The 11,708-nt window shown below is 48.1% G+C and overlaps 1 protein-coding gene across 1 annotated transcript in view; it reads right to left on the minus strand.

The window, feature by feature from the left end:
• Positions 1-303: 303 nt before the first annotated feature.
• The window catches only part of LOC306806381 (uncharacterized protein), a 20,667-nt gene continuing 9,262 nt past the window's right edge, over positions 304-11,708 (minus strand). The window contains exons 2-3 of the mRNA XM_079315085.1: positions 1,603-1,684; positions 304-1,076 (exon numbers count right to left, since the gene is read on the minus strand). Coding sequence (XP_079171211.1) covers positions 738-1,055 — 318 coding nt within the window. The 5' untranslated portion in view covers positions 1,056-1,076; positions 1,603-1,684 and the 3' untranslated portion in view covers positions 304-737. The remainder of the gene's footprint in view (positions 1,077-1,602; positions 1,685-11,708) is intronic.

Consider the following 11,708-nt stretch of genomic DNA (forward strand, 5'->3'; position numbering starts at 1 on the left):
CAGTGCAGAAGGTCCCATGGTGTAATGGTGAGCACTCTGGACTCTGAATCCAGTGATCTGAGTTCAAATCTCAGTGGGACCTCAGTCCTTTTGCTCCCACAGCCTTTCCCTCTGCATGCTTACACACTCACAGCTCTACTCTGCTGCTGCTTCACTTGTGCACTGTTCTCTGATGAATCCCACAGCAGCTGAGGTGGGGAGCACCCACTCAAAATGGCTCAGCCACAGCAGGGTGCCCTGGGAATCTCAACTCCAATGGCAGATGCATCGAAAAACAAACAGAGACTGAGCTACAGCCTCTGGACAGCTGTTTCCAGGTTGCACCATTCCCACAGTAACAGCAGGTTACTCTGTGTGGCATTACTCGTATGCCCACCCCTGTCCACTGCTCCTTTCTTGCTCCTTTCCTCGGTGGCTCCTTTTCCTCTCCTCCCTGACAATGTCTTTCTCTTCCTCTGCAATCAGTTCCAGCAGCCCTATGAACATTGGGCACGGCCCCATCATTAGGGCTCCATTTGCTGCCGTGGGAGGGGAAAGGACCTTCCTGGCAGAGCAGATGGTAGCTGAGGGAGAAGGACAACAAACGACCACGACTCTCCAGCAATGCTGCTCAAAGGCTTTAATGAGGAGGAGCAAAAGCGATGGCACAGAACAGGGACCAAGGGAGACGTGAGGGGGAGCAGGGAGGGAAGGAGATGGGCCCATTAGGCAGGGCCAAAGGGGAAGATGCGGCGGCTTCAGCAGATCTGCCCGCAGCGGGAGAAAGGCAGACACAGGCCTGAGCCGCCCAGGCCAAGGGAGCCCCCAGAGGAGATGGGAACCCCCGCGGTGCTGAGGGAGCTGCCCACAGCAGCTGACAGAGAGGATCCCACGGCTGTGCTCTGAGGGAAGGAGGTGAGGATGGGGCCCGGCATGGTCACCACCACGGGCGAAGGCTCGATGTACACCGTGGAGTCAGCGCAGCGGGCGAGGCAGGGCTCACTGCAGCTGCTGGCAAGGGGCGTTGGGCCACAGGGGCTGCAGGGCCGTGGGGGACAGGGTCTGCAGCAAGACATCTCTGGGTGCAGGAGGCAGAGCTGCAACACAGAGCAGGGAGCACCAGGCAGCCCCAGGGTCAGTCTGTCTCTCTGTCCCCCACCTCTCTCCAGGGACACGGCTGCTCTTCAAAACACGCTCTGAGCCTACAGCTCCCACCACCCTCCTCGTGCCCTCCCAGTGCCACGGCACGGGAACGCCGCCCCACTGCAGGAACAGGAGCCAGCACAGGGGCTTGAAGGCCCCTGTGCCAAGGCTGCTCCCAGCCCATCCCCACAGCACACATGGCTGTGTTACACGTGTCTGGGATGCACTGGGACATTTTGTTACCCCACGGCAGGTGCAAATTCTGCTGGGCACATCCCCCTGTGGCTGAGCGCCCCTGCTCCCCTTCTGCTGGAACCAAGCCCCCTCTTCCCAGCTGTCCCAGGCACCAGCATGGAAAGGCTGACAGCCCTTGCACAGTTGTGTGTCAGGGCCCAGCTGAGGCAGCCCAAGGATCAACCCGGGCAGCCTCCATGGCAGCAGTTCAGCCCACAGGGAGGGATGGAGCGCACTCAGGCTTACCTCGTTCCTCGAGGAAAGGGAGGCCAGAGAGCAGGATGCAGGGTCTGGAGCAGAGCAGCCTTTTATGCTGTGTCCCAGAGCCCTGTGGGGCCACAAACATTCCTTGTTCCTGAAACATCCAAACTCCTGGGAGTGGCCACTTCTGAGTCCCCACTGCTCATGAGGTCCCTGCCTCTTTCATCTCAGGCATTTTTCACCAGTTTCACACCAGCAAACATGGAAATGATTCACGTGTGTCGCAGGTTCCTAAGCCACTTGATTTGGAGGTCCCAGGTCTGTGTACAATGCGAGTTGACATGCATTTCTGTACTGTTTATTGTTTCTGTCACATGTTCTTCTTGATGGGTAATTTGGGTCGAGTTACAGTGAAATTCAGCCATGAAGAGACACCTCAAGTCAGATCTCAGGAGCTCTCAATGCAGGCACTCAGGCTAATCCTGAGAGTCATTTCTTCCACGGGGCCATCAGAGATGTGCAGAGGACTGTGGGTGAGCTGAGGCAGCAAGTCAATACTGCACAAGCCCATAGAGGGGAAGAGACTCAACTCTGCAGGGAGATGGCAAATCCCAGTGGCAAGGGAAGGCCATGTTCAGCTGGAAGGATGTCCCTGCAGACCTGAGTGACAGCCATGGGGATCTTGCTTACAGCCCACAGGCTGTCCCATGGCCTGGTTTTGTGATCAAAGAGATGCTGCATCCTTCCCTGAAAGAGACCCACAGCCACACTGACCTGTTTTGCTCAGCTCATGCCAGAGGCCAGAGACCTGGCTGGCAGCTTTGGGGAAGAGGCTGTGGGCTGGGAGCCCAAAGCCCATGGCTCTTTTTTTCTGCTCTGGCATGGAGTTTCCCATTCCACGCATTTTGCATTTCAAAGGGACACTGGATCAATCTCCCAGAGCATGTGGTTGTCATTGTGATTTGGAAGAGCTGGGAAAATCCCTGAGCTCCAGGCAAACCTGAGTCACCCAGTGTGGACTTCAGTGGACTGGGTGCCACACACTCAGGCACCCAAGGGATAACAGAGCTCTTGTCCTCCATGTTCTGCTGCCATCAAGGATATTTCCCCACCTTTTATCCCCATTCATGGATCACCTGGTGCTTCTCTGCAATCTCCTGCATTTGCTGTCTCCCAAGGCATGGTCTTTTGGTGAAAGCTCAAGGGCTGTAGTGATTCAGAATACTCCAGATCAATCCCAGAAGGTCTGGCTGGAACTCTGGAGGTCTTGTGCTCCTCTCAGCTGCTCTGGGCAGATCAAACTGCCCTGGTTCCTCAGCAGGCTCTGGGCCTTGTCCTGTTGCCTTCTAAGCACTGACACAGCTTAAGAAAGAGGTCACTATCCCTTGTGCAGCTCTCCCAGGCTTGTCCCTTGTCTTCCCCCAGGCAGCCCTGGGATTTCCTTTCTTAGAACTTGTGATTGCTGCCTCTTGCCCTTTGACAGGGCACCTCTGAGGAGAGCTTGGCTTCCTTGTCTCCAGAGAGGCCAGGAGGTGCTGGGAACAGCACACCCTCCACTCCTTGCTCATCTCCACCAGGTTGCTCAAGAGCAATGCCCTCAAATCCCCCCATGCATCAGGGGCTGCAGCCCTTCTGTTCTGCCTGGTCCTCTGGCACTGCCTCTCTCCATAAGAGATGCCCAGAACCTCCCTTGTGCCCAGGGGACACCAAATGAGGACAGGAACCCAGATGTGGCCTCTGCAGTGCCAGGAAAGGGCACCATTCATGGGATGATGAGATCCTAGCTTATGGGGTGAGATCTACACATGGACAGGGAGAAGCTCTCAGGATTAGGGGTCAAAGCTCCCCAGAGTCCTTAGTCAAAGCTTTGTTGGGACAGACTTTTTCTCTGCTTTGCTGCCCTAATGCCCCAATGGGGTCCTTGTCCCTGGCAGGGACCTGTCCGACAGTGGCAATTTTCAGGGATGAAGCCCATAGTTTCTAGAGGCAACTGGGAAATTTTTTGTTCTCAGAACAGGTGCAGAGGATTTCCAGTTGTCTCTTTCATCCTCCATTATTCTGGCTTGCCCTGCTTCCCATGGGCTAGGGAGCAGCTACTCAAGGGCAATGCCATTTGGAAAGCTGCAGAAACAGCACATGATTACATGAATGTACACGGGGGTTTGGGAGCAGTAGTAAAAGGTCAGGAAATGCCTCTGACAAAGGCAAAAAATTTGGAGGAACGAGGCTTTGTGCTCTTCTATCCCTGGAATGCCTGAGTCCAGGACATCGTGTGCACTCATTTCCACATCAGAATGATTCAGATTTGCCTGAAGCTCACGCTGGATTTTCCCAACTCTTCCACATCCCAGTGATTCCCACATGCTCTGCGAGCCTCATCCAATATCCCTTTGAAGAGTGAATTGAATGGACAAAGTGATGCCTGCCCCAGGAAAGGGAGCCATGAACTATGGGCTCCCTGCCCAAAACCTCTTCCCCAAAGATGCCATCCAGATCCTGGCCTCAGGGCTGGACACACAGAGCAAAGTGGGTCAATTTGTGTGTGAGAACATGGCTCAATTTGTCTTTCAGGGAGAGACGTGTGCATGACTTTGATCACCTTCCTCCGTGCTGATTTCCTTGTTTCCTAGAGGATGCCAACTTCCCAAGCTGAGGCCAGAGCTCTGGTTGTAAAATGCATCAGGACCTTGTTTAGTTTTCAAGGGACACTCGGCTGTGGAGATTCCCTGAGACAGGCACTGCTGCACCTGCTCTTGGCATCTTTCCCTCTAAATAAGAGTATCATGGATTTTCTGGGGAGTGGCCACTCAGTGCACATGGAATTTTTGTATGTTGGTACTCAAGGATTTATAGTGGGGTGTTTGAAGTCCAACTCCTGTGGTGTCCAATCAGTGATGCCTTTGTCCATTGCAAAACTTCCAGTTGTATTCCATGTTTCATCCAGAGCTGTGTAACCAGTAGGTCATAGGAGGGGATTGTCTTGTTGCACTCAACTCTCATGACACCATAGCTGGGTACTGCCTCCAGCTCTAGGACCCACAGCCCAAGAAACACACGGCCCTGCTGCTGTGGGACCAGAGGAGCCACAGAGACCATCAGGCAACTGGAGCCATCTCTCTGTGAGGACAGGCTGAAGAGAAGGGCTGGGGTTGTGTAGCAAAGAGAATGGCAATGGCAGCTGGCCAGTGCCATATTCCCAGGTGTCAAGGAGAAGAGGGGCTGTTGGGGGTGGTGCCATGGGGCCTGGGAGGGGGGTGGGGTTTGCTTGGGGCCGAGGGTGGGATTGGGGGTGCAAGGAGTGGGCAGCATGCAATGTCCCTCTCAATTGCTGAGACGAGTGGCCTGCTGTGACCACTGAGCAAACAGGGTTACAGAGGTTCTGGGGGCGCGTGCTGGCACAGCATGTGTCAGGTGCAGGCAGCTGGGGTAGGCAGCATGCAAAGGGGTCTGGCAGGGCATGAGGGCGGCATGGGGATCCCCATCAGGTGATTGAGGGGGGCCTGGGCTTTATGCTATGGGTTTACCAGGGCTCAGATTCCCAGCTGAGATGAACAACACCTGTGGGCTTTTAAGCACTGCAAGAGTCGAGATGCTCCTGAGGACTGACTTTGAGATTCTGACATCTTTTGGGTGGCAGGGGTTTGCTGCAGTGATTGCTCCACCCCCACCTTCCCCCCTCCCTCTTCAGATCTGTTCCCAGGATGGCAGTGACTGCACAAAAGTGGCACCCAAAAATCGGACATTTCTGTCCCAGCAGGCCACTTTATCGTTCAGAGCTTTTTGTATGTGAGCAGTTGCTGGATGTTGGAAAAACACCTGCAAGAGGAGAAAAATGTGACAGCACATACATGTGAGAAGGAAGGTATGTAGTCCTAGTAAGCTGTATGCAATTTATGCAATTTCAGTGCTGTTAAGAGAAGGGGGTAACTTAAGGATGCTTTCTGTCCTGCTACCTCCTTCTCTGTAAGACATCTGCTCAGACTCTGAGACACTGAAAGCGTGTGAAAGTGATTGTGCCGTGAGTATCAAGTTTCAGAGGAAAGAGGAAAGGTCAGCAAATGCTTTCTGCCCTGGGATATGGCTCAGTCTGAACTACAGCAGGAAATGCTTTACTTTAGCCATGGACTCTCACTTTGAGAGAATGTGATGAATGCTATATATACAGTTGGGAAGGAAAGTGCACATTACCTATGTGTTTCGTCTATTTTACAGACTGCAAAGGGACTATAAAGGCCAGCACTGGCTTTTTGTTCTCAGAATATTTCTTTGGGAGCAGCTGCTGGATGTTTTGAAGGGCTTAAAGATCTGCAAGAGCGAGAGGATAAGATGGTACATGGCACTTGAAGGAAAGTGCAGATATTCAGGGAGCTGGATGCAGTCCAGTGGGTGCAAGTTACATGTTGAGCAGCTGATGGCACTGAAAAACTTCTAAAAGAAAGGGGCTGTTCTGCAATTGCCTTTTCTTCTGCAGCCTTTAACTGCACAGCCAACAATGAAACTATTATTCTTCCTTCCACGCTAGATGCAGGATCCCATTCTGTCAGTATCCAAGAGCCAGGATGCACAGCAGAGCTGTTCCACGAGCTGCTCTCACTCAAATGGGGCCAGGCCAGAAAAGTGCTTGGCTTTGTCCTGAGCACTGTCAGCGCTCATCAAAACAACCACACGATGGTGATGTCGACTTGCAAAAGAAGGAAATGCACCGAGCCCGGCTCCAAACCACCCCAACTGCAGAGCCAAGTCAGAAACGTCCCTGCTCTCAAACCTACAGTGTCAGGACAAAAAGATTTTGCTGATCTTCCTCTTCAAAGTGCAAACCCTTCTTTGCACCACATTCAAATAGAAGTATGAACTCCACTGCCCTAACAAAGCTTTTCACTCTTGCAGAATCTGGCCACGAACTTGAAAACATCTGGCAAAAACAGCTCATGAAAGTGCCAGCTGAGAAAGCTCTTGCTGCCAGCAACTTCAACTGCACCCATTGAACTACCAGCACAAATCCTGCTATCAGCACTTTCCTTCTCAGCTCCAAGTACCATCTTAAGCCTTCAGTCTCACAAAGTGAGGATCCAAACAGAACACCAGGGACTGCTCACACACTAGAGCTGCCAGGACAAAAAGATCAAGAGTTTTGCATTTGCATGCCCATGAAAGTTCAACAGCTCTAACCCAGAGAACTGCCCTATTGGGAAAGCCTTTAAAATCACTAAGACCACCCAAAGGCAGATCCAACTTTCTTTCCTTTCCCAAGAGAGGAGCTAGAAGGCCATCTGAAAAGAAATGGCATCCCCTTCTCCAAAATGCAAACTGTCCAGGGAGTGATCCCTTAAAATAGGCTGAACACCATATCTGGGCATTACCCTGCATGGGGCACTAAATCAGCTGCACACCAACACTGACACTGGCTGCTCACCTTGTCCAAAAGAAGTGTGCTGCTGCTGTGAATTTCATAAGGCCACCTCTGAGAAGTGGAAATCACATGCCAAATTGAATCTTTCAGGAGACCACCTTCCAAAGATGGATTCCAACTCTCTAATTGTACAAATTGAGGCAGTGCTTCAGGGGATAAAAAAGGAGTTTCCAGCCTTTTGCACCTACCACTCTGTCAGCTTCACCCTCAGGGAGACAGAGAGAGTCATAATTTACAGATCTTGGTCTCACTTCAGCTACCTGCAGGTACGTCTGACAGGGATGTGGAAGAAAACAGGTCAGGATGGATAGCCTACCTTCCAGAAAACTATCATAATCCACAAATCATGAAGTAGAGCAGTAAGAAACTTCCCCAAACTGTTTATTTCCCTATGACTGAGAGCTCAGAGTGGCACTAAGTTGAAGCACTGACGGGATCTGCCATGGACAGACTGTGGAAACCCCAGAAGCAAAAGCTACTTGGCCAATTTCCACAAAATATTCCAACACTAGGCTCCTGAAATACAACCACCTCTACTCTCAACTGGTGGTGGAGGACAAGTAATGATCTTTCCTCTGATGGATTTTTTGGATCGTAGAGAAATGCAGTGGAAAACAACCAAAATCCAGTTATTTCCCACAATCTGAAGAGAAAAGTGGGGAATAAAGGGACACAGGTGCACTGCTGGCACCCATCACCTTGGGATCAAGCCACTCCAACCAATGTAAGCAGAGAGGGAATGACCAAAGCCTAGGGACCAAATTGCTGGGGTTTATAAGAAACTTTATTTTGCAATTAAGCCCAGCTGATGTTTTCTCATCAGCACAGCAGCATCTCCAGGAACCGGCCAGGTGTATCTGCTTGGCAGAGAGCTCCCCCTTTCAGAGCAATCTGTGAGGTACAAGGGCCACCATCAGCAGCACGTGCCTGGCAAGAGGAGGGCAGAGGCTCAGCAGCACCTGCCAGGCTGGGCCAGTGCATCACAGCCCCCTGTCAGTCAGCATCACCAGGATTTCTAATGCCTCTGCCTGACCTTGTTCCCTTTACTCACCACACAAGGAACACAGCACACCCCAAGAAATCTGCGATGGTCCGGGGGAAGCCCCGCCCTGCATCGGAATGCGGGTGAGAGGGAGGGAAGCACATGCTCAGCTCCTTTTAATCACACCTCCATGGCTACAGGAAAGCCCCTCCTGTGCCTGAATTCCTTCACTCCACTACAGAAATTCATAGTAAGCTCTTACCATGTTTTGCATGACAGCAGAGTAGGAGTACGCCCACAAAACCATTCAAAAAGATCTGTGCAAACAGCAGAGGACTTAAATTCTCAGAACTCATTCATCTTTGTCTTCTTTGAACAGCAAAACCACGGAAAGATCTTGATTAAATATATGACATCTGCTCTTTTTACTTAGTTTCTCTGTAAGAAGGGATGGTGTGAACATACACACCATTACTGCAGGATATATAAAGGATTGAATTTACAAAGATAACATCTTTAATGTGATTAATGCTGTACTCTAAAAGCCAGACCAGCTTTCAGGATATGCAGGCTGAAGCTTTGATCCTCATGGCAAAATACAGCTTCAAGCTCGTGATACAAGCTTAACTTGCACAAGTTTAATATATCATCAAAGAGTTTCGTACCTGCAAAACTGAGAGGCAAGATTCAGTAAGTCATTAGGGGGAGGAAAGGTGGGTTCAGCAGACCACACAGGAACTGCTGGTGGTTCTGGAATTGGAAAAAATATAACAGGGCACAGAACCAGTACTTTTATCAACTCTCAAATTTCTGTGCAGCTTAAGAACTGTTCAGTTTAAACAGTTCTTTATCTGAATTTAATTTTGAAAACTGGTGTATTTCAGTGAAACCTTTCTGCGTTTGAAAGCGTCCCTTCAGTTTCGTTCAGCTGGTCTCATAAAAGACACCATTTAACCCTCCAATTTCTGTAATTATAGCAAGACCATAAAAACTTTTTGATTCATAAAGAAACTCACAAAAGAAAAAAAAGGAATATTTTTATATTTCTACAAATAAATTCCAAAACCATAAATCAAACAAAACTTTGAAGTCTTAACTAAATATAAAATAAATAAAAAGAGGGCCTGATATAAAGTGCCTGCCCTTCCTTTTCTGAAGTCACAAAGTTGCCTGATCCAAAAGGCTGGTATTTCAAAAGGATTAGAAGCATCTCCTCATGCCCAGTGGGATGCACTGCTCAGAAGATAAATGTTTAGGAGCTTTCTAGAGAGATAAAATTCTGGGGAAAAAACCCATTTATTGCACTTTTCAGTGCACAAGACATGACATTCTGGGATAGGTTCCTATCCCACCTGTCCACTTATTCTTGTTATTTGACAATTGAAAACATTTGTTCCCACTTCTCTGGGGGATGGGAATACCAAGCAATGCAAAGAACCACCTCTCCAGATTATTTTTTTCAGCTCAGATTGATCAGGAAACTGGAATCACACATCTCAGACAGAAGGAAGTTTCTGTGTTACAACTACAGATTTATTTCTCCTATTTTTATGTGAGAGCAACTGAAGCATGGAGTTTTAAACCCCAACATTAAGCAGCTCTATTATTAAAATACATATTTATTCCAATCTTGTGCAATGCTCTTGTGACAGCTCAAAGAACTTTGATCTAAAAGAAATTCTTACTTAAAATACTGCTGATCCTTCTGAGAAGGCAAATTCAACTGGGCTCACAGAAGGCTGAAGCACCCAGAGTGAGGCCCCTGTAGAAGAGTCAAGGGAAATTGCATATAAAAGGCAAACACACAAGATAAAAGGTGTATTAGCTGCAGATTAGGAATGGTCACTTGTGTCTTTGTGTGTACGTGCAGAATGAGGCCATCTGGGGGCACTGACCTTAATAACTGGACAGCTATTAAATTAAAAACTAATTAGGTCAGTTCAACAGCAAGCCACCAATGTGACATGTCCCAACATCCTTTGAGTGGGTTCTTGCAGTCATGAACAGTGAAGATGCCTTCCCCAAAGCAGATGGTGAGGAGAAGAAAGAAATTACAAGGTGGATTTTCATGAAGCTCAGCTTGGGAAAAAATACTAGTGAGGTAAAAGATGCAGCAAGATTAGAAATGATGAATAAAAGAACTGGGTGGTTTTATTTGTATCATGAAAACTTAGGATCAATGAAAAAATGGGAAAACTGTTGTCTTTGATGTACATAGGAAATGGTAGAGGCAGGGATGGAGGGAGAATCAGCAAATAATCAACATTGAAGTTTCTAGCACATCTTGAAATTAACCACAAAACTTCTGGAGGCCAATTTAATACTCAAAACATCCTTTCCATTTCTATATGGCTTTTTCCAATGGGGGGTTATTTGGCAATTAGATGGTAGGACTTGGAAAACATTTAATACTAGCAGCACTTGATGCCAAGCCAAGTTTACCCAGGTAGCTTAATTTATGGGGGGAGTTTGTTTTTGGTTTGGTTCATCTCTATACAAGCCTTGATAGAATAGCTTAGAAGGACCCAAATTTTATTAATTCTCAAATGTTATCTCAAATGAAGTAGAACTTCAGTCCCCAAAGTAATGTCACAGGTATCTTTACTATGCTTGAGAAGTCACTTCCAAATGCATATACTGAAATACTAAACAGCCTAACAGCTGTTTTTGTTACATAAGCAGCAGTGCACTTCCCAAACTGATTTTCTCAGTAAAATGAGAAAAGGCTGAATCATTTTCCCATTAAAAACATTCACTAGTTTCCCAGGTATGTGTGCAGCAGTTTCTTGTGTCTCTGCTAATAAAGTTTTAAGTGTGCTATAAGCATTTCATTCATTAGAATAGTGTATCTTCCAAGTTAAACTTGCAATTTGAGTAACTTGGTAAAACACCTTTTTCTTCAAAAATAGCTAAATATGGAGGAAACTGACACAGGCACCACTGAGAAGATTCTGATCTCACCTAAGTGCCTGTGATGCTGGCTTGTGACTGGCATTAGAAACTGGCAGCAGCATTTGTCATATACAAGGACTGGTAGAAATAAAATATCAGCTCATTTATGTGTTTTGTTTGCTTTTCCTTAGAAGTCTGAAGGCATCTGCCTTTCATGGTGTAGCTTTGAAAAGGCAGAGAAACAGTACATGAAAATCCAACATACCTGTCTCCACTGTAAGCATCCCTAATATGTTAAAAGTTATTAAAAACATGAGCTCTGCTTCTAATCTACTGTCATCTGCAGAGATCAGAGCCTGTATATGCACCTTCAAATTTCCACAGCTACACAATGAAACTGCAAATATGTGATCCTGACACCTGTTTTAAACAGGATTTGCAAAGCTGCCTCCCAACTGAAATGCAGAGCCATGTGAGCTCAGCCACCCATCACTGGCTGCAGATGTGCTCGTGCTGCTGTCCCGCTGCTGCCTGGCACAGGAACTGCCCAACTGAGCTCTGCTCTGCCAAGGATGGGAGCTGCAGCAGTGCCAAGGATGACAGAGCAGCTGTGCTTTTTGCCCAGAAGTTAATGAATTAAGGTCTAACAGGACAAGATGTGTAACTGGGTGCTATTACAACTGCAGAGCCCAGAGGCATTCAGAGGCTTCTGAAGCAGTTGGTGGCAGAGCCTTGTTAAGGCTGTGCAACAAAGATTTAGTGGGGAAGATACTTAAGCTTTAAATACCTAACACTAAACACCTGATGGTGATTGAAGCAAAAAAAAAAAAAAAAAAAAACAAAAACCAAACCAACAAACCTTCTCTT

The sequence above is a fragment of the Erithacus rubecula genome (assembly GCF_903797595.1).
Source record: "Erithacus rubecula genome assembly, chromosome: 11".
NCBI lineage: Eukaryota > Metazoa > Chordata > Aves > Passeriformes > Muscicapidae > Erithacus > Erithacus rubecula.